This window comes from Pongo pygmaeus, chromosome 18 (assembly GCF_028885625.2).
Source record: "Pongo pygmaeus isolate AG05252 chromosome 18, NHGRI_mPonPyg2-v2.0_pri, whole genome shotgun sequence".
NCBI lineage: Eukaryota > Metazoa > Chordata > Mammalia > Primates > Hominidae > Pongo > Pongo pygmaeus.
Window position 1 is genome coordinate 13,607,147 of NC_072391.2, and position 27,544 is coordinate 13,634,690.

Sequence of the window (27,544 nt, forward strand, 5' to 3'; positions counted from 1 at the left end):
TGAATTTAACTTTTATTTAACTCAATATATCTAAAATACCAAATATCATTTCAATATATAATAAATATAAAATTACTAGACTCTTTTACAGTTTTTGGTCTTATGGCTTTGACATGTGGTGTATAATTTAAGCTTATAGCACATCTAAATTTGGACTATCGCATTTCAAGGCTCGGTAGTCACCTGTCATTAATGGCTACTGTAATGGGCATTAAAAGTCTAAGAACTTGTCTTCTGTAGTTTTCCTACAGGGAGATAATTTCTGGGCAGTCTGTTGTCAGTATATGGCCCTTTGAAAATGATGCCTAGTTGTTATTGAAACAGAATAAATTGGCCATTGGGCATTTGGTACAAAAAAAAAAAAAAAAAAGAGCTTACTCTATACAGGCATTGGGGGCTAAGCAGTGAAAAAAATCTAAGCACCTACACTCAAGGAGTTTATAGTCAAAGTGACTGAAATACAAATAAACTAGCAGTTCTAACAGTGAGAAAAGCTTAGGGTTCTGGAAGAGGGGGAGTGATGAAAAAATGCTTATCATATGATAGGTGCACAATCAATACTTAAATGAATTTATGTGTTGCAAAAATGATGAATAAATAGAATCAACAACATAACAGACGCCTTCCTCCAACACAATAAAAATAAAACAAAAAACAAACACAAAAGCAAACAAAACAAAAAACGGTCAAAACAGTCAGGAGGTTTCTTGAGTCTCCTGATATCATCAGCTCGATGAAATGGTACAGGTCTCAGGTGACACTGGACGGGAGGTGTTTGTGGACTCAGAGAATCATCAACTGGAGAAGGTGGAACAGGTACCAGAAGACACTCGGGAGGTGTCTTCAGGCTCACAGAATCATCAACTGCAGAAGGTGGAAGGGGTGCAAAAAAACACTCGGGAGGTTCCTTGGGTCTCCTAAAATCATCAGCTCGAGGAAATGCTACAGGTCCCAGGCGACGCTCGATGGGAGGTGCCTGTGGTGTGAGAAAATCATCAACTGGAGAAGGTGGAAGGGGTACCAGAAGACACTCGGGAGGTGTCTTCAGGCTCAGAGAATCATCAACTGCAGAAGGTGGAAGGGGTGCGAAAAAACACTCGGGAGGTTCCTTGGGTCTCCTAAAATCATCAGCTCGAGGAAATGCTACAGGTCCCAGGCGACGCTCGATGGGAGGTGCCTGTGGTGTGAGAAAATCATCAACTGGAGAAGGTGGAAGGGGTACCAGAAGACACTCGGGAGGTGTCTTCAGGCTCAGAGAATCATCAACTGGAGAAGGTGGAAGGGGTGCAAAAAAACAGTCAGGAGGTTTCTTGAGTCTCCTAATATCATCAGCTCGATGAAATGGTACAGGTCTCAGGTGACACTGTAGTTGAGGTGTTTTTGGTGTGAGAAAATCATCAACTGCAGAAGGTGGAAGAGGTACCACAAGACACTTGGGAGGTTTCTTCAGGCTCAGAGAATCATCAACTGGAGAAGGTGGAAGGGGTGCAGAAAAACAGTCAGGAGGTTTCTTGAGTCTCCTGATATCATCAGCTCGAGGAAATGCTACAGGTCCCAGGCGACAACGCTTGATGGGAGGTTCCTGTGATGTGAGAAAATCGTCAACTGGAGAAGGTGGAAGGGGTAAGAAAAAACAGTCAGGAGGTTCCTTGGGTCTCCTAAAATCATCAGCTTGAGGAAATGCTACAGGTCCCAGGTGACGACGCTTGATGGGAGGTGCCGGTGGTGTGAGAAAATCATCAACTGGAGAAGGTGGAAGGGGTACCAGAAGACACTCGTGAGGTGGCTTCAGGCTCAGAGAATCATCAACTGGAGAAGGTGGAAGGGGTGCGAAAAAACAGTCAGGAGGTTTCTTGAGTCTCCTGATATCATCAGCTCGAGGAAATGCTACAGGTCCCAGGCGACAACGCTTGATGGGAGGTTCCTCTGATGTGAGAAAATCATCAACTGGAGAAGGTGGAAGGGGTAAGAAAAAACAGTCGGGAGGTTCCTTGGGTCTCCTAAAATCCTCAGCTCGAGGAAATGCTACAGGTCCCAGGTGATGACGCTTGATGGGAGGTGCTGGTGGTGTGAGAAAATCATCAACTGGAGAAGGTGGAAGGGGTACCAGAAGACACTCGGGAGGTGTCTTCAGGCTCAGAGAATCATCAACTGGAGAAGGTGCAAGGGGTGCAAAAAAAAAGTCAGGAGGTTTCTTGAGTCTCCTGATATCATCACCTCGAGGAAATGCTACAGGTCCCAGGCGACAACGCTTGATGGGAGGTTCCTCTGATGTGAGAAAATCATCAACTGGAGAAGGTGGAAGGGGTAAGAAAAAACAGTCGGGAGGTTCCTTGGGTCTCCTAAAATCCTCAGCTTGAGGAAATGCTACAGGTCCCAGGTGATGACGCTTGATGGGAGGTGCTGGTGGTGTGAGAAAATCATCAACTGGAGAAGGTGGAAGGGGTACCAGAAGACACTCGGGAGGTGTCTTCAGGCTCAGAGAATCATCAACTGGAGAAGGTGCAAGGGGTGCAAAAAAAAAGTCAGGAGGTTTCTTGAGTCTCCTGATATCATCACCTCGAGGAAATGCTACAGGTCCCAGGCGACAACGCTTGATGGGAGGTTCCTCTGATGTGAGAAAATCATCAACTGGAGAAGGTGGAAGGGGTAGCAGAAGACACTCGGGAGGTGTCTTCAGGCTCAGAGAATCATCAACTGGAGAAGGTGGAAGTGATAAGAAAAAACAGTTGGGAGGTTCCTTGGGTCTCCTAAAATCATCAGCTCGAGGAAATGCTACAGGTCCCAGGTGATGACGCTTGATGGGAGGTGCCTGTGGTGTGAGAAAATCATCAACTGGAGAAGGTGGAAGGGGTACCAGAAGACACTCGGGAGGTGTCTTCAGGCTCAGAGAATCATCAACTGGAGAAGGAGGAAGGGGTGCAAAAAAACAGTCAGGAGGTTTCTTGAGTCTCCGGATATCATCAGCTCGATGAAATGGTACAGGTCTCAGGTGACACTGGACGGGAGGTGTTTGTGGTCTCAGAAAATCATCAACTGGAGAAGGTGGAAGGGGTACCAGAAGACACTCGGGACGTGTCTTGAGGCTCAGAGAATCATCAACTGCAGAAGGTGGAAGTGGTGTGAAAAAACAGTCGGGAGGTTCCTTGGGTCTCCTAAAATCATCAGCTTGAGGAAATGCTACAGGTCCCAGGTGACGACGCTCGATGGGAGGTGCCTGTGGTGTGAGAAAATCATCAACTGGAGAAGGTGGAAGGCATACCAGAAGACACTTGGGAGGTGTCTTCAGGCTCACAGAATCATCAACTGGAGAACGTGGAAGGGGTGCGAAAAAGCACTCGGGAGGTTCCTTGGGTCTCCTAAAATCATCAGCTCGAGGAAATGCTACAGGTCCCAGGCGACGCTCGATGGGAGGTGCCTGTGGTGTGAGAAAATCATCAACTGGAGAAGGTGTAAGGGGTACCAGAAGACACTCAGGAGGTGTCTGCAGCCTCAGAGAATCATCAACTGGAGAAGGTGGAAGGGGTGTGAAAAAACAGTCAGGAGGTTTCTTGAGTCTCCTAATATCATCAGCTCGATGAAATGGTACAGGTCTCAGGTGACACTGTAGTTGAGGTGTTTTTGGTGTGAGAAAATCATCAACTGCAGAAGGTGGAAGAGGTACCACAAGACACTCGGGAGGTGTCTTCAGGCTCAGAGAATCATCAACTGGAGAAGGTGGAAGGGGTGTGAAAAAACAGTCAGGAGGTTTCTTGAGTCTCCTGATATCATCAGCTTGATGAAATGGTACAGGTCTCAGGTGACACTGGACGGGAGGTGTTTGTGGTCTCAGAAAATCATCAACTGGAGAAGGTGGAAGGGGTACCAGAAGACACTCGGGAGGTGTCTTCAGGCTCAGAGAATCATCAACTGGAAAAGGGGAAATTGGTATGAAAAGACCCTCGGGAGGTGTCTTGAGTCTCAGAAAATCATCAGCTCGAGGAAGTGGTTCAGGTCCCAGGGCACACTCGTCTTGAGGTGTCTCTCTTCTCAGAAAATCATCAGTTGTTGAATGTGGTTGAGGTCCTAGTAGACACTGTAGTCGAGAAAGAGTCAGCAGTCTCAGACACCCTTTAACTGATGGATGTGGTTGACCTCTCAGATCACACTGAGGTGGAGGAGTTGGCTTGTGGCCCATCCTTTTTCTTAAAGTTTCAGCCATGAGGTAGGGCCAGTAGGGCAACCCTGAGGAATGATGGTGCTCCACTGCCGCCATCCTGACCTGTAGGGCCGAAGGAGGAAATGTTTTCACACATATTCATTTGATGGACAAAATTACCGCCACCAACACAGGCTGCACCTTCTGTTGCTGGTGATAGATTTTTGCACCTTTCCCTCCTCCAGGTTTCAAAATAGCAGTATCAGTGTCATAATATCACCCTTCCACTGAGTACTGCCCACAGCTGGGGAGTAAAGAAAAGTCACTGGGACACACTGTTGTCTCCACATGCCACTGTGTCTGTTTGCAAATGGAGGCAGGCTGGGGTCCTGCCCCAGGGAAGACAGAGTAATAACAGGGTAATAAAGAAGCATGTTTGAGACACAGGAGTGTCTATGTCTATCCTCTTTCCTCCCTCACAGCCAGCACCAGAGCACGTTTCTTGCACCAGGTCAACAGAGAGTAAGAGAGGCATGAAAAGCCCATTGTCCACACATGTTGCAGCTTCTTTTTGGAGAATGTTTTCCAGGCCTTTTATGTTCTGTCTCTGATTCTCAGAACTCTGCAAGGTCAGTGTGACCACCCTGCTCCAAATCGAAGAAAACAGAGGTTTCCAGAGGAAGGAGAAATTGTGCCCAGGGTCACACAGCTTGCAAGAGGCAGAGTGGAAGTTGATTCCAGCTCTGCCTGCGGGACCCTCTCATTTCCCCTCTGTTTCCCTTCTGGACAAAGGATCTTCTTCACTCTGGAGGTGCCACCCATGAGAACAAAGAGCTCTGGAGAGATGTGGATTCCTGAAGAGCTTCAGGGGAACTGGGAGAGGGATTTCTGACAGAACAATCTTATCTCAAGAAGTCAGTTAGACATGGCTGTAATATTTCTTTTCACTCCCAGGTAATACCAAATTGTAAGTGCACTACGACATAAAGAATACCCCATGGAAAAATGAGGTGGGAATTCTAAAGAAAGCAAGTTTTAAAACTGTGTTTCACTTCAAGTGTACAAGTCCCATCATGTGTAATCATAGGACTCGGCAGCTTTTGAAGGTACAGAGGCCACACAAGAATCAGCTTAGCTGAGCATCATTTAAGGCCTTCATTTGGAATTGTCCCTGTAGGTAATAAGTTACATTCACTCTTCACTAATTTACAGTCAGGGCCTATTTGCTATTACAAATATGGAACCTCTGACACTTAGAATATTAGATCAGGGGCCCCACTGGGTGGGTATGAAGGTGTTTTTGCACAACATGGTTACCAACAGGGATGGGACTGTGACGAACTATGGAATTGGCCTTGTCAAAGAGCATTCAAAATTGCACAAAGCACAAATTAATGTTAGATTAATGCGTTTTCACTATTTTCACTTCTGGGAATACAGCAGATATTTCAAACGTTAATCACCTACATTATGGCAGAATGCAAACAAAATCACAGCAAAAGAAAATCCCACATATTTCGGAAATGAGACCCCACAACATCTTGGGTAAGGTGGATCAGTCAGAGTTCACCGCGCCATGAGACCTACAGTACTGGAGGTCAGTGGTGCCTCCTCGTGTTATTTCTGGAAACAGAACAGTAAAAGCCCTTCAGCCCTCGGTCCCTGAGCTTTTATGGATTCTGGAGGTGCCACCAACGATGATCAGCTGGGAACGGAGAAGCCTGAAAGCTCATGGAGAAGATTTTGCTTCTCAAGAAGTCGAGACAGAAAAGGCACCACAGAACCTACAGAACAGAGGCCAGGCCAGGAGAGGGCATTGTCGGAAAAGACCAAAGCGTCCTGATATAGGAAGAGTGAAAACGTCCCCAGCATTTACCTTTGTCTTCTCTGTGTTTTCAGCTGGGACGCCGCTGCTGTTCCTCATGGGAACCCAATGAGGTCCTGAATCTGCTAAGGGCCAGAGAAGGGAATGGGGCTAAATCTGGCTTGCATGTTCTGTGCAGAATAAGAAACCCTCCACACCCTCCGATGCCATCTCACTCTCTGCCACACAGGTCCCTTACCAGAGGCACAGGGTTTATTGACCACATGCCTCAGAGGACTCTGGAGCCCTCTGGACCCTCATCCTTGAGGAAGATACCACAGAGCCCTGGTCCAGGGGTATTCTTAACTCTCAACAGGCTGTGAACAGGTCGGGCTCTAACCAGCTGGAAATGAGCTCTAAATCAGTACATATCAGAGGAAATCACTCATCATGTGAGCATAGACTCAAAATTAAAATAGGAACAGCCATGGTTGGAAGAATATCAATAAACCCTGGACAGGAACAGCACTGCTCCTCTTCTTCAAGCCATAGGGACATTTAAAATTCTGTGGATTCATAGTTAATCTAACTTTCATACCTGGCCAGGTATTATCAATACTTATGAACAGAAATGGACATAAAGAGATGAACAGTCATGAGAAAAGGTAAGAGCTACAGAAATTAACTGGAAAGTTTTAGGGTTACACTTCAAATGTTAGAGGAGTAGGATTACATAGAAATCTAACTTACTAATGGAGTTATATAGTTGACAATAAACAACTTAAAAAGAATGAAGGAAGTTCCAAAAAGTGTAAATAAATGCTTCTTTTCTTAAAGCAGATCTCAAGCTACAATATTGATCCATGAAAACACGGCCAGAAAATCTGTGCTCTCATCAGCACATGTGGCTCCCATTCTAAAGTGCTATTGTTGTTTTCTCAAGTGAAAGAAAAATAAATCCTTCACACTGAGTGAAGGTGGAAAGGCAAGCTGGCCCATCCGCCTTCTAGGCTCATCTCCTCAGTTAAAAGTAACCAAGACATCAGAGTGGGGCAACGTCCACAGTCAGTGGAGAGGCCTGAGCTCCACCATTCACAGGGGACTAGCCAAGAGCCATTCAGCTCGGGCACCTGAGGAAAATAGGTTCCTGCCACCCAGCGAGACAACTGTTCTCTTTATAAGTGCTTGGAATTGTTTCCAGGAAACATAACAATCACCCCACCCGAGCCCTCATCCCCAAAAGGAGAAGCAAGGTGTGTGGATTGTGCAGCACCAATTAAGCAGCTGCCTTCACAGCAAGCTCCTACCCCTCCAGAAAGGGTTCTCTAGGCCCGGTCGTCCCTGGACTGGCTCCTGACTCATGTGTCTCTCTGGCACTCTCTGCTTTTGCCTCATTTCACACCTAGAAGACATAGAAAGAATTGACTTGAAGAATTAAAACACCAAGTTCTTTACTAGATGCTCAAAGCTGTATCTCAAAACAAAAACATCCTTTAAAATGTCCATCACAATGACCTACCTGTGCCGCTTGTAGGCAGCCTTCCTCTCTGCCATCCACCTTTGCAAGGCTTGAGCACAGAGGTGTGGGGAGAAAAATACATCCATGTCCTGACCTGGCAGACTATGTCCAAAAGCAAGGAAAACAAACAAACTTCCTGAGTTGGCAAGAGGCCTTCTTGCAGAAGGGGCGATCTGAAAAAGCCAACACATGAGAAATTGAATGTTGAGAGAGTCTAAGGGCCGTGGCATCATCTGCATCAGCACTGAACTATCCTGCAACTGCGGGGAGGAAGCTCCTTACTTTGCCTCTGTAGTAGTCCTCTGCCCGCCGCTGCAACTCTTGCGTGCGTTGAAACGGTTGCCTATGGATTACAATCACTTTCATCAGATAAAGCACCACTTTCAGGATGACTTTAAATAATCTGCCATGTTTCTGTTATCCTCACAACTGTACCCTTACACAATCTATCTATACCTAGAAAACGTATTTCAGATGGCTGTAAGAGTACAGTCTGAGCCGGTCGCGGTGGCTGACGCCTGTAATCCCAGCACTCTGGGAGGCCGAGGCGGGTGGATCACGAGGTCAGGAGATTGAGAACATCCTGGCTAATACGGTGAAACCCCATCTCTACTAAAAATACAAAGAATTAGCCGGGCGTGGTGGCAGGCACCTGTAATCCCAGCTACTCGGGAGGCTGAGGCAGGGGAATCACTTGAACCTGGGAGGCGGAGGTTACAGTGAGCCAAGATCACGTCATTGCACTCCAGGCTGGGTGACAGAGTGAGACTCCACCTCAGAAAAAATAACAAAAACAAAAACAAAAACAGTACAGTCTGATCCAAACTGTTGCTATATTGATTCCTCCTCTTTTGCTTATTGCCTGCTGACTTCTGAGTTGACAATTTCCTTCCCCATTCTCAGTATATCCCTAATTCATCCTTCATTGAGCATCTTTTATCATAAAGCTCCATTCTCTTTGTATTAATATCCTTTCCGTGTTTCACAGGGCAGAAACAGCTGGGCTTATAAACAGGCATAGTCCTTTTGAAGGATGTGGTTGATCCTACAACAACACACTTTCCTAAGGATGACAACAACTCACTCCACCCCTAGAATAGCTGGTAACCGAGTTTCCACACAGTCTAGCTGGCAACGGGGTCAGGAGACGTTTTGCTACTTCACATCTTTTGGTCACTGGTAAATCTTAAGGTACTTTGTTTTCTGTTTTGTCAACTCTCTCTCTCTCTCTCTCTGGATATGTCTTCTGACCATTTGTTTCTATTTCTGCATTTACTGGGTCTAAACATCGTACAAAGGTTAAAAACAACATTCCAATGGGGGTTTCCTAAGAGGGTGGGGTTCAGTTTCTCAACTCACAGTTGGGTGTGTATTTCTTTCATATCCAATTTCCCATTCTCCTCTGCCTCTGATAGCTGCCTCTCATTTTCTGCTTGCTCACATTCTTTCATGTTTTGTTTCCTGAGATTAGAAGGGAGGGAAATGCACACACATGATCCACCAGCCCGTGTGGGATTCCCTCTGCCCTTCTGGCATCTGAAGGCTGTGATTCAAAGATCCCCCCTGCAACCTTCCCATAAATGAACCAACTGATTCTCACAACCAAAGGGAGAATTGACCCCTCTCATTGAGGGACAAAGAAATATCACACTCTGGCCTGCTGGCAAGTCACCTGTCATTTCCAGCTCATCTTCATAGTTCTGTAGTTAGTCCTATTCTTTAGTAAATATAAAGACTATTAAAAGCTTCTATGAGGTGCACTATGTGTGTCTCTGGGGTCAGTCTTGTGCTTGACACAGCGAAAGCTCATTTTAGTTCAGTGTGAAAAACCAGACCTCACCAACTCATCACAACTAACTCCATCGGAAGCAGAGGATTGCTCCTCATCTGCCTCCTCCTGTGGGAGACCTGATTCTCAGTCAGAGGCTGATGCCGGAACTGAGACCATCAGCCATAGAGAGATCCTTCCAGAATATGGTGTCATTAACCCTGCAGTTCACTACTGCACTTTGCCATGATTCAGGACTGGAACTCTTGTCATCGACTTTAAAGATCCTGGTTGAGAGAAAAGGCAATCTGAATGCTGGGCGCATCTATTGAATTAGAAATGATCGGAATGGCTCCTAAGTCAGGGTGTTATGTCCTGAAAATAGATGACAACTGCAAACCCTCCACCCTGGTGTTGACTGACTTTAACAAGGTTCAGTTCACAGAGAGTGAGGGCAGAAAAAGGAAATGGCCTAAAAAGATAAGTGTGCTGTGTTGCCCTCACACCACTTGATTCATGCTCCTGATCCTAAGGACCTCACCTGATACTTGGTTTTATAAGAAGGATGTGTAAAATTCCCAGAATGCTAGGAAACAGGGACAAAAACACTTCAAAGAGAAAGTTAATGAACTTGTTTCTGACCACAGGGCATCCTTCAGCACATGCTGTCTGGAGTGGCCTCAAACAAGGAGTGTGTGGTGAGGTGCTGAGAATGCAATGGGAGCAGGGTCCTGTCCCCACGCTAAATGAGCTCACAGATTAATGCAAATGAGAAGCCAGTGAGGACCTCACTACTCCTGCTGTGCACTTGGGAACTACAAACACAAAACCTGACTCTGGAGGGAAGCTAAGGAAGCATTCTAATCTTGAGTTGACATAAGTGCATCTGAAGCTTCCGATCTCCGATGAGAACGATGGGGGACACCAAACAGAATATAAAACCCATGATTGAATACATCAAATTGCTAACATGGCAGTAAACAGACATGAGGTCAAGATGGAGAAGAAGGAAACCCAGGACGAAAGTCAGCCTTGCATTTGGAACCCATTTCCCTGAGTTTCATTGCTGAATTCCAGAAGGGACTACTGAGATGCAAAGAAGCAAAGCAGCTTTTGTATACATGCATGCGATTAGATGAAAAACAAGTGGATTGAGGGTCTGCCAATGAAAGCGACCCGTACTGAAGTCCACTGGCTCTGGTTGAGACCCAGAAGAGTCACACATCAGAACAGAGGTGGATAGGAAATACCCTGGCCTTTGTAGGGACTAAGCGCCTGCACTGACGACCTCAATTGCAGCCTGTATGGAGGACCCCTGACCATCCCCCAGAAGTAGACTCCCATCTCTTCTGCAACAAGATAACATGCTACTTGGCCTCAATTCATTGCTAAATATTTTTTAACAAGTATCTCACATTTAACAAAAAAATATCAGTCATATGGCAGCAAAATACAATGTAATACGACCAAAACGTGAAAGACTGAAAATGAATCTGGAGGTGAGCCAAGCATTGAATTCAACAATCCAGGCTGGGAGCAGTGGCTCACGCTGGGAGGCAGACGCAGGCAGATCACCTGAGGTCATGAGTTCAAGACTAGCCTGGCCAACATGGTGAACCCCGGTCTTTACTAAAAATACAAAAATTGGGCTGGGCACAGTGGCTCACGCCTGTAATCCCAGCACATTGGGAGGCCAAGGTGTGCAGATCATGATGTCAGGAGTTCTAGACCAGCCTGGCCAATATGGTGAAACCCCACCTCTACTAAAAATACAAAAATTATCTGGGCATGGTGGCATATGCCTGCAGTCCCAGCTACTCAAGAGGCTGAGGGATAAGAATTGCTTGAACCTGGGAGGCGGAGGTTGCAGTGAGCCAAGATCACACCACTGCACTCTAGCCTGGGTGACAGAGTGAGACTCTGTCTCAAAAAAAAAAAAAATTGGCTGACTGTGGTGGCACACACCTGTAATCCAAGCTACTCGGGAGGCTGAGGCAGAAATGCTTCAACCTGGGAGGCAGAGGTTGCAGTGAGCCAATATTGCGCCATAGCACTCCAGCCTGGCGACAGAGTGAGACTCTATCTCAAAATTTAAAAAAAAAAAAAAAAAAAAAAAGGCTGGGTATGGTGGCTCCCACCTCTAATCCAGCACTTTGGGAGGCTGAGGCGGGTGGATCACCTGAGGTCAGAAGTTCGAGACCAGCCTGGACAACATGGCGAAACCCCATGTCTAGTAAAAATACAAAAATTAGCTGGGCATGGTGGTGGGCACCTGTAATCCCAGCTACTTGGGAGGCTGAGGCAGGAGAATTGCTTGAACCCAAAAGGCAGTGAGTCGAGATTCTGCCATTGCACTACAGCCTGGGCAACAAGAGCAAAGCTCCATCTCAGGAAAAAAAAAGAGAAAGGAAAACCAATGCCAGTACTAGCACCTCCTCTTCCCCCGAAAAAATTACAAACAAGAATGTAGGAAGGGAAAGGAATTATGTGGATTAAACTAATCAAGCAGAAAGGACAAACTCAATTTTGAACCCACTGAATTTGCCACAAATATTGTAGAAAATATTCTCAAGGACTTTACAGTTGTCTACTTTGATTGGCACATGGTTCATAAAAACAGTATTTGTGTCAAGGCACATCTTACTCCTCCTCGGCAGTCTTCCTCTGTCCATTGATTTTGTAATGACTGTTGACCTTCCCTGTCACCTTACGGACTTCAGCTCGAACTTTGGCTTCCATATGTCTCCATGAAGTAAAGAGGTCTTCCCGGCCAAATTTAATTCCTGGAAAGGAAGAAACCCTTTTCTTTGTGTGCATACAAATGGACCTCGGCCCTTGGTGAGGGTGAGGAGAGGAGAAGGTGAGAAACCTGAGGGCAAGAAGCTGTTCTTTCCCTTTCCAGGGCAAACTCATTTCCACACTATGGGGACTCCAACAGAGCCATACCTTCCCGGCTACGGCTATTGGACCTCCAGGCTTTCCGCTGTACATCCTTGGATCCGTCATGTACATTTTGTGACTTTAAGACAGTCTTGAGGAAAGACACCTAGGAAATAATAATTTAAGAATGACGGCTGGGCACGCTGGCTCATGCCTATAATCCTAGCACTTTGGGAGGCCGAGGTGGGTGGATCACGGGGTCAGGAGTTCAAGACCAGCTGGCCAAGATGGTGAAACCCCGTCTCTACTAAAAATACAAAAATTAGCCGGGCATGCCTGCGGGCACCTGTAATCCGAGCTACTCGGGAGGCTGAGGCAAAGAACCATTTGAAGCCGGGAGGCGGAAGTTGCAGTGAGCCAAGATCACCGGGAGGTGGTGCATGCCTGTAATCCCAACTACTCGGGAGGCTGAGGCAGGAGAATCGCTTGAACCCAGGAGGAAAATGTTGTAGTGAGCTGAGATTGTGCCATTGCACTCCAACCTGGGCAACAAGATTGAAACTCTGTCTCAAAAAAAAAAAAAAAATAGGCCAGGTGCGGTAGCTCACGCCTGTAATCCCAGCAATTTGGGAGGCCGAGGCAGGTGAATCACAAGGTCAAGAGACGGAGACCATCCTGGCCAACATGGTGAAACCCTGTCTCTACTAAAAATGCAAAAATTAGCTGAGCATGGTGGCGCACGCCTGTAGTCCCAGCTACTAGGGAGGCTGAGGCAGGAGAACTGCTTGAACCTGGGAGGCAGAGGTTGCAGTGAGCCGAGATCACACCACTGCACTCCAGCCTGGTGACAGAGACTCCTTCTCAAAAAAAAAAAAAAAAAAAAAGACATGACTATACTTCACACAACTGAACTGTACACTTCAACACGGTTAGATGGTAATTATCATGTTATAAGTATTTTACCACAGGTTAACATGTTTCACAACTTGAAAAGGAAGTAATTACCTTCAGCTCTCCGAGTTCTAGAATTTGTAACATTTCACCCCCTGCTCCTTCCTGATCTGCACTGGAGCATCTTCCTTCTATCCCTGCTCTACTCAGAGTCCACTTTCCCTTCCCTCACATCAGCTTCATTGAGGCTGGTTTGAACCTAACGCAAAACATTCTCACTAACGACTGAATTCCCACCAAGATTTCCATATTATCACAGTATGCTTTCAATCTTCTAAGATATTAAATATTTGTTCTCATCATAGCTAAAATGCAATGCAAATCCCATCCCAGAAATGGGTCAGATACCTATGAATCTCCTGAGGTAGTTATTGAAATAACTTTTTTTTTTTTTTTTTTGAGATGGAGTGTCACTCCCACCCATGCTGAAGTGCAGTGGCGCTACCTTGGCTCACGGCAACCTCCACCTCCCAGATTCAAGCGATTCTTGTGCCTCAGCCTCCCAAGTAGCTGGGATTATGGGTGCCCGCTACCATGCCTGGCTAATTTTTGTCTTTTTAGTAGAGATGGGGTTGCACCATGTTGGCCCATCTGGTCTTGAACTCCTGACCTCAAGTGATCCACCTGCCTCAGCCTCCCAAAGTGCTGGGATTACAGGCATGAGCCACCACACCTGGCCTGAAATAATATCTTTCAAATTCTTTGCAGAATTTGTTCTTTTCTGATTTCTGCACATAGGATAAAAAGCAAAACATGTACTAGGATTTTGAGAGAAGCACGGGTAATCTAAAAAGATGAAAGAGCAACCACATCTATCCCACAGCTACTGCTAGATTTCATAGGAAAGGTAGCTGGCCCAGTTTGGAGCTAGGAGGAATGTCAAACACATGAAGAAATGAGAAGCAAGGAAATGCCATCATGCATGAATGCTTCATGGCACCCATGATGTCCCTGCTTAGGAGGTAGTGGTATAGACGACTAGATGATAAGGACAAAGATGAGAAGGTGTGAAGTTGTCCAAGTCCAACAGCTCAACTGAACTTTCCTCAATGGAATTTTTAAAAAGCGGTAAATTTAAAACCTTCCCCCGGCTCCCGTGGTGGCTGACGCTTGTAATCCCAGCACTTTGGGAGGCTGAGGCGGGCGGATCATGAGGTCGGGTTTTGAGACTAGCCTGGCCAACATGGTAAAACCCCGACTATACTAAAAATACAAAAATTAGCTGGGCATGGTGGTGGGCACCTGTAATCCCAGCTACTTGAGAGGCTAAGGCAGGGGAATCGCTTGAAGCCAGGAGGTGGAGGTTGCAGTGAGCCAAGATCACACCATTATACTCCAGCCTGGGCAACACAGGGAGACTCGTCTCGGGGCTGGGGAAAAAAAAAAAAAAATTCCTCCAATTTATACCGAAAATTCTCTCTTCAGGACTAAGTGGCATAGAGAATGTTAAATGTGCCTCGATATCTTCATAACTCATATATTTTCTGTTTTCTACATATCTTGAAAGGCAGTGCCAAATGACGTGTAATTATCTAGGTGGTAAAACTGAAACATACTTCCTCTTCCCTTGAATATAAAAAAGCATTGTGGTATTAGTACTTTTATCTTGGATCATTGTTCAGAAGGAGGTTCAGCCCCCAGACAACCACATTTTTACTGCCATGAATGGCAAGAGAAAATGTAGAGCTCAACTTACCCAATGGAAAAAAGGCTCAAAAGACAAATTATGGCACAACTTAGCAGCCAAATTCTTACCAAGTACAGACTTTTGACATACTGATCTCTCTCCAGTTGCAACTGGGAACATGCACTTTGAATGATGTCATTCAAAATTACCCTGCCCAGACACATTTTTCATTGATTCTCTGGAGGGCAGTTCTAAGAGATTCTCTGGGGCTTTCTCTGCATCATGAGACGCAGTGCAGTTCTGCCCTTCACCTTCTGGCAGTTTGTCACCTCATCCCTGTGACCTCAGAGGAACTTTGTCTCAGGCCAATTGTTTGTTCCTTGAGCTCTTCCATTTCCCCTAAAAATCATTTGCTGCCCCTCTAAATGGCCTACATCTCCATCTATCTCCCTCTCCCCTCAGAAGAGGGTGCTCTTTAAGCATCAACCATCCGGCCCTTCTAGCAGTCTCATTTTTCAGCTGGTTCCCATGTTTATGCCTGTTCTATGTTTTTCTTCTCCTGTTAAGCTGTCTGTTGTCAGCTCATTTCTGCAGTGAATCTTCAGAGAGGAGACTGGAAGCTTTCCTTCCACCCATATGCTAGAACTATAAAGCAGAAGAGTTTAGAAAGAATTTCCTATTTAAGTGATGAAACCTCATACTCCATTTCTGATAAATAACACTAAGGTTAAAAAAAGTTATTTTTGACCAAAAGCTCTGTTGACATTTTATTAAACAAACACCAACCTATTTAATTTTCATAATGTAAATGGCAGATGTTTTCATAATTCTTATGCTAATAAATCATTTCCCTGATTTTTTGGGTAAAACCACATATTCATAATGAAGTCCAGAAACGTGAATTGTTTTAAATAATTTATTCTTATTTGTGATTACAAGTATACCTCTACAGAAAGTTAGTATACTCACACAAAGGCTAGTTTTCCAGAGGAAAATGGCAAGTGTAGAAATTCCCAGAAACACAATAATGATAACTATCCAAGGAATTCCACAAAAGTCAGTCCCAGGATGAAAATCATCAGGCAGAGAATTGATAACCTGGAATAATAATAGTTGAAATAATGAAAAGGTCAATGACACTGACAATATTTCACTCAGAAAGAATCATCCTTAGAAACTGTCAACCTCCTCCAAAAGGTAACCACATCCCTCAGATATCACCGTGGGATTCCACTGCTACAAAAAAGAACAGAAGTTAGAAGTCTCATGTTTTTCAGATGGCTGGTAGTGTTTTTAGGCATTGCAAATGTGGGGTGTCGTCTCTCTTGGTATAAAGCAGGGATATCCAATCTTTTGGCTTCCCTGGCTATATTAAAAGAAGCAAAGTTGTCTTGAGCCACACATAACATACACTAACAATAGCTGATGATCTAAAAAAAGCTCTTGTTTTTTTTTTTTGGAGACAGTGTTCCGCTCCGCTCAGTCGTCCAGGCTGGAGTGCAGTGGTGCAATCCTGGCTCACTGCAACCTCCAGCTCCTGGGCTCAAGCCATTCTCCTCCCTCAGCCTCCCGAGTAGCTGAGATTACAGGTCTCTGCCACCATGCCTGACTAATTTTTGTATTTTTAGTAGAGATGAGGTTTCACCATGTTGGCCAGGCTGGTCTCGAACTCCTGACAGGCGATCTGCCTGCCTCGGCCTCCCAAAGTGCTGGGATTACAGGTGTGAGCCACCGTGCCCGGCCTTTTGCTTTTGTTTTTGTTTGTTGTTTGTTTTTGAGATGGGGTCTCACTCTGTCACCCAGGCTGGAGTGCAGTGGCGTGCTCTCGGCTCATTGCAACCTCTGCCTCTCAGGTTCAAGTGATTCTCCTGCCTCAGCCTCCTGAGTAGCTGGGAGTACAGGTGCCTGACAGTGCACTCAGCAAATTTTTGTATTTTTTGTGGACATGGGGTTTTGCCATGTTGGCCAGGGTGGTCTCAAACTCCTGACCTCAGGTAATCTGCCCACCTCAGCCTCCCAAAATGCTGGGATTAGAGGCAAGAGCCACTGCGCCTGGCCAAAATCTCATCATCTTTTAAGAAAGTTTACAAATTTGTGTTGAACTGCATTCAAAACTGTCCTGGGCCACAGGCAGAGCATCACTCATGGGTAAGACAAGCTAAGTATAAAGTAATTATCTTATCTTTTCTTTTCTGTTTTGAGACAAAGTCTTGCTCTGTTACCCAGGCTAGATTGCAGTGGCATGATCTCAGGTCACTGCAACCTCCGCCTCCCGGGTTCAAGCGATTCTCCTGCCTCAGCCTACTGAGTAACTGGGATTACAGGTGCCTGCCACCGTGCTCGGCTAATTTTTGTATTTTTAGTAGAGACAGGGTTTCACCATGTTGGCCAGGCTGGTCTCCAACTCCTGACCTCATGATCTACCTGCCTCGGCCTCCCAAAGTGCTGGGAATACACGTGTGAGCCACCGCGCCTGGCCAGTAGTTATCTTTTCTTTAAAGTTATTTACTTGTTTTTTAAATTGACGTGTAACATTGGATGCATTTATTATATATCACATGATAAAAGAATCCCTCTAAATAATACTTCTCTCTTGGATTATGTGAATCTTTGTAATTTAAAGCTCAGCATAAGTAAAAAAAAAAAAAAATACAATGAAGGGATTACTTCATTCACAAATAAGTATCAAATTTTAGTGCTTAAAAATTAACAAGGTGGGCCGGGCGCGGTGGCTCATGCTTGTAATCCCAGCAATTTGGGAAGCCGAGGTGGGTGGATCACGAGATCAGGAGATTGAGACCATCCTAGCTAACATGGTGAAACCCCATCTCTACTAAAAATACAAAAAATTAGCAGGGCCTGGTGGCACGCGCCTATAGTTCCAGCTACTCGGGAGGCTGAGGCAGACGAATCACTTGAATCGGGGAGGCAGAGGTTGCAGTGAGCCGAGATTGCACCACTGCACTCAGCCTGGGTGACAGAGTGAGACTCCGTCTCCAAAAAAAAAAAAAAAAAAAAGACCAAGGTGGAGATCATGCAAATGGCATGAAGAGTGTGGGATTTCTCTAAGACTGTTCATATTCATTCCATTAGACTCTTATGTGAGTGAAGACGAAGACTTCCCCTGAGTAAGTTCAGACAGCTTGTGATAGCATTTCTACATCGATTCCTCAGGATTTAACTATATATTTTTGAAAACATCTCAATTTTAAATGTTTCTTTCAAGATGGTGAATTAAACAGAGATAGCCCTTCAACAGGGTGAACTCAGCATATGCTGAGTCTGAAATGCAAATGATGGAGTTAGAGAACCATACAACAATGGTAATGATTCAGAAACATGGTGTTGAGCAGAATAAGGCAGACACAAAAGAGTACCTATGGCATGGCATGCATCTGTATACGCGAAATTCCACAATAAGCAAGCTAACCCATGATAAGAAAGAGACTGGCTGGGAACAGTGGGAGTTCACTTTCTGGGGTGATGTAATAGATAGATCTTGGCTGGGCACGATGGTTTCCGCTTGTAATCCCAACGCTTTGGGAGGCCGAGGTGGGCGGATCACCTGAGGTCGGGAGTTCAAAACCAGCCTGATCAACATGGAGAAACCCTATCTCTACTAAAAATACAAAATTAGCTGGGCGTGGTGGCACACGGTTGTAATCCCAGCCACTCGGGAGGCTGAGGCAGGAGAATTGCTCGAACCTGGGAAGCAGAGGTTGCAGTGACCTGATACTGTGCCACTGCACTCCAATGGGCAACAAGGGATATTGTGCCATTCCACTCCAGCCTGGGCAACAAGGGAGAAACTCTGTCTCAAAAAAATAATAATAAAAAAATAAAAATAATAAAAATAAAATAATGTAGATCTTGAACGGGGGTTGGGTTATGCTGGTGTACGTACTTTCCAAAGTTAGTAAACTTACACTTAAGGTTATATATTTTGGCTGGGCGCGGTGGCTCACGCCTGTAATCCCAGCACTTTGGGAGGCTGAGGCAGGCGGATCACGAGGTCGAGAGATGGAGACTATCCTGGCGAACATGGTGAAACCCCGTCTATACTAAAAATACAAAAATTAGCCAGGCGTGGTGGTCTGCGCTTGTAATCCCAGCTACTCAGGAGGCTGAGGCAGGACAATTGCTTGAACCCTGGAAGCGGAGGTTGCAGTGAGCCGAGATCTTGCCACTGCACTCCAGCCTGGGCGACAGAGTGAGACTCTGTCAAAAAAAAAAAAAAGGCGTCAAACCAGATAACACAAATCAAATGATATTTCACGTTGTTTTGGTCTATTTTGTTTTTTTGAGACAAGAGTGCAGCGGGGCCATCTCGGCTAACTGCAACTTCCAGCTCTTAGGCCCAAGCGATCCTTCCACCTCAGCCTCTCCGGTAACTGGGATAACAGGTACGAACCACCAGGCCCGACTAATCTTTTTTGGAATTTTTTGTAGAGATGGGGTTTCGCTATGATGCCCTGGCTAGTCTTCAACTCCTGGACTCAAGTGATCTGCCCACCTCAGCCCCCTAAAGTGCTGGGATTACAGGCCTGAGCTGTGTAATTTCATGCTGCTTGACACAGCCCGGGAACAAGGAAGAAACCCCGTGGGTCCAGCGTCTACTCACATAGGTGGGGTGATGGCTGATAAATCCCAGCAGGAGGAGCCAAAAGAGCAGCCACCACACCGGCATGTCCTGGTCCTCTCAGGGAGCCCTGAGGGGGCCAGGACAGAGGCGGGGGTGGCTTAGGGCGAGGGGAGGGAAGGGGACGGGATGGGGAGGCGGAGGGAAGGGGGAGGGGAGGGAGGGGAAGGGAAAGGAGGAGAAGGGGGCTGTTGGGCACCTGGAGGTGGAAGAGGAGGAGGAGGAGGAGGAGAAAGGGGTCTGGGAAAGGATCCGGTTCAAATTAAGTTCTCAAGCGCTGGTGGAAGGTTTAGTTACAGGTCACGGAGAAGGTCAATCAGGGAAGCAACAGGACGCGCACGGCAAGGGAGCGTGAGGCTTAGGAGCAGTTAGATGGAGACCGGTTCTGCTTTCCACCAAACCTTCTTAGGGCTGGGCTGTCGCTTAGCAACCCTGGGATTTTTATACTCCCTCTCCACCAATCCCTGGGGCCGGTGGTGCGGCCTCACAATGGACATCCCATGAGCGCCCCGCCATTGGACGAGCGCCCCGCCATTCCAATGCCCCTTCCCCCATCTCAACCCCCAAGCTCCTCCCAAGGACAGGTCCTCTCTGGAACCTTCACAAACCTGATTTCTGGTCCTCCCCAACCAGCTCCCTGTCCCTGCTTCTGGGCACTCCTTCCTTCCTGAGCTCCCAGGGTTCCTCAAGGTCAAACATGGAGAAACCCTATCTTTACTAAAAATACAAAATTAACTGGGTGTGGTGGCACACGGCTGTAATCCCAGCCACTCGGGAGGTTGAGGCAGGAGAATTGCTCGAACTTGGGAAGCAGAGGTTGCGGTCAGCTGATATTGTGCCACTGCACCCCAATGGGCAACAAGGGATATTGTGCCATTGCACCCCAGCCTGGTCAACAAGGGAGAAACCCTGTCTCAAAAAAATAATAGTAAGAAAATAAAAATAAAAATAATAAAAATAAAATAATGTAGATCTTGAACGGGGGTTGGGTTATGCTGGTGTACGTACTTTCCAAAGTTAGTAAACTTACACTTAAGGTTATATATTTTGGCTGGGCGCGGTGGCTCACGCCTGTAATCCCAGCACTTTGGGAGACTGAGGCAGGTGGATCACGAGGTCGAGAGATGGAGACTATCCTGGCGAACATGGTGAAACCCCGTCTATACTAAAAATACAAAAATTAGCCAGGCGTGGTGGTCTGCGCTTGTAATCCCAGCTACTCAGGAGGCTGAGGCAGGACAATTGCTTGAACCCTGGAAGCGGAGGTTGCAGTGAGCCGAGATCTTGCCACTGCACTCCAGCCTGGGCGACAGAGTGAGACTCTGTCTTTAAAAAAAAAAAAAAAAAAAAAAGTCGTCAAACCAGATGACACAAATCAAATGATATTTCAGTTTCTTTTGGTCCATTTTGTTTTTTCGAGACAAGAGTGCAGTGGGGCCATCTCGGCTAACAGCAACTTCCAGCTCTTAGGCCCAAGCGATCCTTCCACCTCAGCCTCTCCGGTAACTGGGATAACAGGTACGAACCACCAGGCCCGACTAATCTTTTTTGGAATTTTTTGTAGAGATGGGGTTTCGCTATGATGCCCTGGCTAGTCTTCAACTCCTGGACTCAAGTGATCTGCCCACCTCGGCCCCCTAAAGTGCTGGGATTACAGGCCTGAGCTGTGTAATTTCACGCCGCGTGACACAGCCCGGGAACAAGGAAGAAACCCCGCGGGTCCAGCGTCTACTCACATAGGTGGGGTGATGGCTGATAAATCCCAGCAGGAGGAGCCAAAAGAGCAGCCACCACACCGGCATGTCCTGGTCCTCTCAGGGCGCCCTGAGGTGGCCAAGACAGAGGCAGGGGTGGCTTAGGGTGGGGGGACGGAAGGGGACAGAGACGGGGAGGTGGAGGGAAGGGGGAGGGGAGGGGAGGGAAGGGAAGGGAAAGGAGGAGAAGGGGGCTGTTGGGCACCTGGAGGTGGAAGAGGAGGAGGAGGAGGAGGAGAAAGGGGTCTGGGAAAGGATCCGGTTCAAATTAAGTTCTCAAGCGCTGGTGGAAGGTTTAGCTACAGGTCACGGAGAAGTTCAATCAGGGAAGCAACAGGACGCGCAGGGCAAGGGAGCGTGAGGCTTAGGAGCAGTTATATGGAGACCAAGGTTCTGCTTTCCGCCAAACCGCCAAACCTTCTTCGGTCTGGGCCCTCTCTTAGCAACCCTGGGATTTTATACTCCCTCTCCACCAATCCCTGATGCCGGTGGTGCCGCCTCACAATGGACGGTCTGTGCGCGCCCCGCCAGTCCAATGCCCCCTCCCCCATCTCAGCCCCCCACGCTCCTCCCAAGGACACGTCCTCTCTGGAACCTTCACAAACCTGATTTCTGGTCCTCCCCAGCCAGCTCCCTGTCCCTGCTTCTGGGCACTCCTTCCTTCCTGAGCTCCCAGGATTCCTCAAGGTCACTCTTGGCGACAAAACATAAAAAACAAATGATGGCAGGACGGCAAGAAGAACCTCATACCCAAGCAGAGTGCTAGGTTTTACAGCCCCCGCTCAGCCATTCATATCCTAAGCAACAAAACATCAGCAGGATGCGGAAGGTCCCAATAGTAAACCATCTCCATCACATCCACGTAGCCATCAGGCCATCAACCTGTATCTCAGGGACAAATGTTGTAGATACACTCATTTTAAGCATGCATGGTACATTTACAAAAATTAACCTGACTTATTTTGTTCCAGCAAATCTCAATATATTTTAGAGCAATCACATCACACAGCATGTTTCTGATCATATAACTGTGCTAGAAGTCAATGATTAAAAGCTAACTCCAAATTATTATTTGCTTGGAAATTCAAAGTGCCCTTATAAGATATAAACATAAGAAAGAATCCAAAATGAAACAAGATTGCCTTTAAACTCAATGATAAGATCATAACATGGCAAGAAAATGTCTCCCTCTGGCCTGGGAATTCCACTTTGTGGCACAAGGTTGTGTGATCTCACATCACCCCTAACCCACCTAGACATGTTAACATCCGAAACAGAGTGATGATGTCACTTATCTATCATCTTACTGCCTGTGTGCATGGACTTTAAATTCTGAACCCAAATGAGGGGGAGAAAACCAAGTTGACTTTCATGATTGACCTTTCAGGGATGTCCAAGAAATCTGCATTTCAAGAAACAAAGTTCATCAGCTTCTCTCCTAGGGTATTTGGCCACAATACCCAGAGGGCTTGGCAGCATCATGAGTGATGGGTGGGGAGCACCAAGCAGGTGGGCAGGACCCAGAGCCTGGTGACCAGGACAGACCCCCACTATCCATCACCTTTGCAGGCCCTGTCCTCAGCTAAACTTCCCAAAGGCCTTCTTCTGCCCGATCACACAGAGTGTGCCCAAACTCACTCAGGCCTCTGGCAGCTGAAAACCACTGCTTTAAATCCCTTTACCATTTACTATGACATAAGGTTATTATAAGCAGGAAATATTCTATTGATGCTACAAATGGAAAGCCAATGCCTTTACCATAAATAGAAAAACAACCCTAAGAAACAAGCAAAACAAAACAAAACAGGGGCTGGGTGTTGTGGCTCATGCCTGTAATCCCAGCACTTTGGGAGGCCGAGGTGGGCCGATCACAAGGTCAGGACTTCCAGACCAGCCTGGCCAATATGGTGAAACCACGTCTCTAATAAAATACAAAAATTAGCCGGGTGTGGTGGTGGGCGCCTGTAGTCCCACCTACTTGAGAGGCTGAGGCAGGAGAATAGTTTGAACCTGGGAGGCAGAGGTTGCAGTGAGCGGAGATTGCACCACTGCACTCCAGCCTAGGCGACAGAGCGAGAGTGTCTCAAAAACAGCAACAACAACAAATAAACAAACAAAAAACAGGGTTAACAAAACTATGGAATTCAATTCTATTTGTATGCTGCAGCCATGCTCCAGCCCTAGATTTGGCTGGGCGTGGTGGCTCATGCCTGTAATCCCAGCACTTTGGGAGGCTGAGGCAGGCGGATCACAAGGTCAGGAGCTCGAGACTAGCCTGACCAACATGGTGAAACCCCGTCTCTACTAAAAATACAAAAATTAGCCAGGCATGGTGGCACATGCCTGTAATCCCAGCTACTCAGGCGGCTGAGGCAGGACAATCCCTTGAACCCGGGAGGCGGAGGTTGCAGTGAGCCGAGATCGTACCATTGCACTCCAGCCTGGGTGACAGAATGGAATGAGACTCTGTCTTAAAAAAAAAAAAAAGAAAAGAAAAGAAAAAAAGAAGCCCTAGATTTCAGTTGTGTTGGTTGTAAAAGGAGAGACCAGGTAAGTGGGGGATGAAGTCAGATTAGACCAAAAGTGAATGGCAGAGAGTACTATAATGCCCATGAAGGGTTGCTAGAGTCACCTTCATTAGAGCCCAAGCAGAGACAGGGAAAGGAAGATGTGAGCAGAGTTTGGGGCCTCAAACAGGGGGGGTTATTCGTGCAGCCCAGGAAAGGCTCCCCAAAGCCAGGATCAACCTCCCTTGCAGGCCAGTCCCTCGTGGAGGCACGGCCAGGCACCTTAGATTTGAGACCAGCTGTGTTGCTGCTGACCAGCTGTGTGACCCTGGGCTGGTTTCCTTCCATGCAATGGGAGTGCCAATGGCTGCATGCATGCAAAGACTGTCTGAGGATAGGAGGAAGCAATCTGTTGAGCACCCGTGTACCTGAGTGTCATCATCTCCCAAGGGCATCTTTCGTTGCAGAGCTGGCACCTTGGAAGGCCCTTGGCCACTAAGGGCAGTGATGATGGTAACAGCAGTAAATCATCATGTACGGCTGACGAGGGAAGGACAGGGGGTAGGGCTCCTGGGTCCTGGATAAGAATGAGGGTCTGGGCACTCCTGGGGACAGCTGAGTGGTAGGACTCCTGGGTCCCCAGGGGGCAGGTCCAACTTCAGTGGCATTGGGCCTAGGCTGGGATGCTGAGTTAGCCACTGGAGCATCAGCAGTACAGGCAGGCACAGAGGCAGTGGATCCATCGGAGGTGACAGGTGTAGGAGCCTCTGGTGAGCAAGTAGAGTCACCAAGACTGGCTGACCACTATCCCCACTCCCCCCACTCCCCCCACAGACGATGCCCTGTCCCTTGCCTCATGCTCCGGCAGGGTACAGGCTCCCACCTGGGGCCTCATGGAGCATCTCTCTAAAACTTCTGTGTCCTGGTCATTGAATGGGCACTTGAGTCACCCAGGGCCACTGGAACAAAGAGGAAGAATCAGGCCCCACGATGTTTTGGGAGAGTGTTTAGCACAGGAAAATGCACAGAATACATGCACGACACGGGGGCACCGTCGGTGTGGGAGCGATAGTTTACAACCTCCAGCCCTAATCTGAGCACTCTCACCTGTGCAATCTGAAAGGAACAGGAGACTTGCAGGAAAGATAGTGTCTGGATTTAACTTAAAGGAACTAAAATGTTAGAATTTTCACTCTTGATATCCTTCCAAATCAACTCTCTCAATGTTCCCATCCTCAAAACTATCATATGGGGTAACTGAGGCAGTCAGAGATTTACTGACTCAATGTCACTCAGTTGATTCTGAGTTCACTGCTGATTACATCTGACCAAACTGCTTTTTTGAAGTGTACCCCGTTTAATCATGCTGGTGATGATTTAGTGCAGCTCTGGGACAAACTTCACCTGGTTGACGATAAAGCAAATCCGTGGTGACTTAGTCCTGCTGTCATTTCCCATCAATTCCCCACTCTCCTCCTCTGCCCCTCCACAGTCTCCCGTGCAGGCTGACACCATATGACGGCCTTAATGAAATACTCCACCGAGTATTTCAGCTTCTCTCCTGGGCCACTTGAAAGTGGATGTACACATGGGATTTGCTTTGACCCAGGAGATGTGAGTGGAAGTGAAGCGTGTCACCTCGACACAAAAGAGTTGGGAGGCATTGAGACTGGCCACCCTCTCCTTCATCTCTTAGAGCAGCTGACGGCTCCCATATGGAGGCTGCTCCTTTATTCTCGTGGCAGGATGAGGGGATGTGGGGCACAGGGCACAGGAGAGCCATGGAGGACGTGCAGCATGGGCAGGAAAAGAGCCTTCAGTGTTGTACATTTCCATTGTTTGGGGCTGTTTGTTACCTACAGTGATACCTAGCCCATCCTAGCAGGCATGCACCGTCTACTCCACACTCTGTGAAGCAGACTGGCCTGCCGTCAGAACATGAATTGGTGGTCAGACACACGTAGGTTTCAGTTCCAGCTCTGCCTCTTATTGACTGCAACCTCATGCTTAACTTTCATTCTCTGAGCCTCAGTTTCAACTCTGTAAAATGGGGTGGCTATACCATCTCAGGTTGCAGAGAGAATTAAACGAAATATAAATGCATGTAGAGCATTGAACCCAGGGCCTGGCACACACAGTGAGTACTCAATGTTAGCCATGTAGCTTCATAATGCATACTGACTGTCAATATTCAGACAATGCAGTAAAGTATTACCAAAAAAACAGTAAGCTTACTTGCATATGTATTTTTTCAATATTTATTTTTAAACAGATAGGGTAAAACTATGTATATTCTTTCATAGCCAGTGTTTTTCTCTTCATAGCATATTGTTAAAATAATTTTATCTCGGACCGGGCACAGTGGCTCACACCTATAGTCCCAGCACTTTGGGACGCTGAGGCGGGCAGATCACAAGGTCCAGAGTTTAAGACCAGCCTGGCCAATATGGTGAAACCCCATCTCTACTAAAAATACAAAAATTAGCCGGGCGTGGTGGCACACATCTGTAGTCCCAGCTACTCGGAGGCTGAAGCAGAAGAATTGCTTGAACCCAGGAGATGGAGGTTGCAGTGAGCCAAGATTGTGCCATTGCACTCCAGCCTGGGTGAGAGAGTGAAACTCTGTCTCAAATAAAAATATATATATATGTATATATGTATATATATACATATATATATAAATCTCAAAAATAAAAGATCATTTTTGAGATTATCATTTCAAAAGACAAGATAATGTTCAATTCAATGAATAATTTATTACTATTGGACTTTTTGTAGATTGCACAGAGCATTCAAAACAAATGAAGGAAAATAAAAAATATGTATTACATGTAAAATAAATATGATTTGGTTAATTCTTTTCTTCAAAAATATAGAACATATATATGTAAATACAGAATGTATTTCTTATTATGAGTCATGTTAAAAAATAGTTTAGAAGCTGTTGATTTGGATTTCCTTTTCAAATTTTGCAGGATAATTTTTTTTTTTTTTTTTTTTTTTGACAGAGTCTCGCTCTGTCGCACAGTCTGGAGTGCGATGGCATGAACTCGGCTCACTACAACCTCCACCTCCTGAGTCTAAGCAATTCTCCTGTCTCAGCCTCCTGAGTAGCTGGGACTACAGGCTCACACCACCATGCCCGGCTAATTTTTGTATTTTTAGTAGGGATGAGGTTTTGCCATGTTGGTCAGGCTGGTCTCGAACTCCTGGCCTCAGGTGATCCACCTGCCTCAGCCTCCCAAAGTGCTGGGATTACAGGCATGAGCCACCATGCCCAGCCTAAATTTGGCAAGATAATAAATAACATTTTTAAGTATCACTGGGCACTTGTCTGGTTGTTTTTCTTTAGGCTAACATGCCAGCAATGATTCCTTTTGAGTTTCTGACAGAAGATAGTGGTTTTTATCCAAATAAGTCAACTACTCTATCCCATCCCTAAGCCACTTGTATGGAAGGAAAAAGAAGAAGAAGCCAGTACTGTGACTGTGTAAGCTTCCCCAAGCAACGCCCGCTATGAGACGTGTGGCAGCTGAGACCCAGGAAGTGCTCAAGGGCACCAGGCCCCACCTGTCTGCACTCACTCACCTTCCTCAGGTACTCGCATGGGGGATGTCACTGACTGTTCAAGGGCACCAGGCACCATCTGTCTGCACTCACTCACCTTCCTCAGGTACTGGCATGGGCATGTCACTGACTTTACGTGCTGCTGCAGCTCCTTGGTGAGCTGGCCCTGGTCATGGGACAGGAACTGTGGGGTCAGGACAATAGAGAGCTTCACCACCTGCAGAATGAGAACAGGGGCTCATGATGAGTGCCAACCTATTAGATAATTTAAAAAAAAAGTGTGTCGAATGAGTGGAAAAACAAGGTGATGTTTGAGTCTATAGTGGTCAAGAGCATGGGGGCTTCGGAAAAGGACAGAACCAAGTTCAACTTCCTGTACTTTGAATTTCT

General features: G+C 46.6%; 3 protein-coding genes across 9 annotated transcripts in view; all 3 read right to left on the minus strand.

The window, feature by feature from the left end:
• LOC129016232 (nuclear pore complex-interacting protein family member B13-like) lies at positions 1–4,255 on the minus strand. Its single transcript, XM_054455395.2, has one exon. The coding sequence runs from the start codon at positions 4,253–4,255 to the stop codon at positions 572–574; it is 3,684 nt and encodes a 1,227-aa protein (XP_054311370.2). The 3' UTR covers positions 1–571.
• On the minus strand, positions 1–27,375 carry LOC129016233 (uncharacterized). Of its 5 annotated transcripts, none has more exons than XM_063654671.1 (13): positions 27,252–27,375; positions 24,471–24,546; positions 24,016–24,164; positions 21,686–21,773; positions 15,657–15,785; positions 12,176–12,275; positions 11,874–12,012; positions 8,821–8,922; positions 7,744–7,804; positions 7,462–7,634; positions 7,250–7,344; positions 6,015–6,085; positions 1–4,782 (listed from the first exon to the last, which is right to left on the minus strand). In XM_063654671.1, exons 2-13 carry the CDS (start codon positions 24,480–24,482, stop codon positions 4,753–4,755), a joined length of 1,149 nt encoding a protein of 382 aa, XP_063510741.1. In that variant the 5' UTR covers positions 24,483–24,546; positions 27,252–27,375; the 3' UTR covers positions 1–4,752. The 5 variants fall into 5 exon arrangements, with proteins under 5 accessions (XP_063510741.1, XP_063510740.1, XP_054311373.1 ...); XM_063654670.1 differs by having other exon boundaries at positions 1–5,922; XM_054455398.2 differs by having other exon boundaries at positions 6,015–6,088.
• Positions 26,341–27,544, minus strand: part of LOC129016234 (protein N-terminal asparagine amidohydrolase-like) — a 34,757-nt gene continuing 33,553 nt past the window's right edge. The window contains exon 9 of one of the 3 annotated variants that reach the window (XM_054455402.2): positions 26,341–27,371. In XM_054455402.2, the coding sequence (XP_054311377.1) occupies positions 27,365–27,371 (7 nt within the window). In that variant the 3' untranslated portion in view covers positions 26,341–27,364. The remainder of the gene's footprint in view (positions 27,372–27,544) is intronic. The other 2 variants (XR_010124348.1, XM_054455400.2) reach the window with 2 other exon arrangements.

Coding starts and splice junctions, on each gene's coding strand:
- LOC129016232 (XM_054455395.2), bottom strand. CDS start 4,255: ATGGCGGCAGTGGAGCACCATCATTCCTCAGGGTTGCCCTACTGGCCC.
- LOC129016233 (XM_054455397.2), bottom strand. Junction 7,345..7,461: donor GCTGCCTACAAGCGGCACAG/GTAGGTCATTGT, acceptor TATGTCTTCTAG/GTGTGAAATGAGGCAAAAGC. Junction 6,086..7,249: donor AGAGAACCCTTTCTGGAGGG/GTAGGAGCTTGC, acceptor GGCCCTTAGCAG/ATTCAGGACCTCATTGGGTT.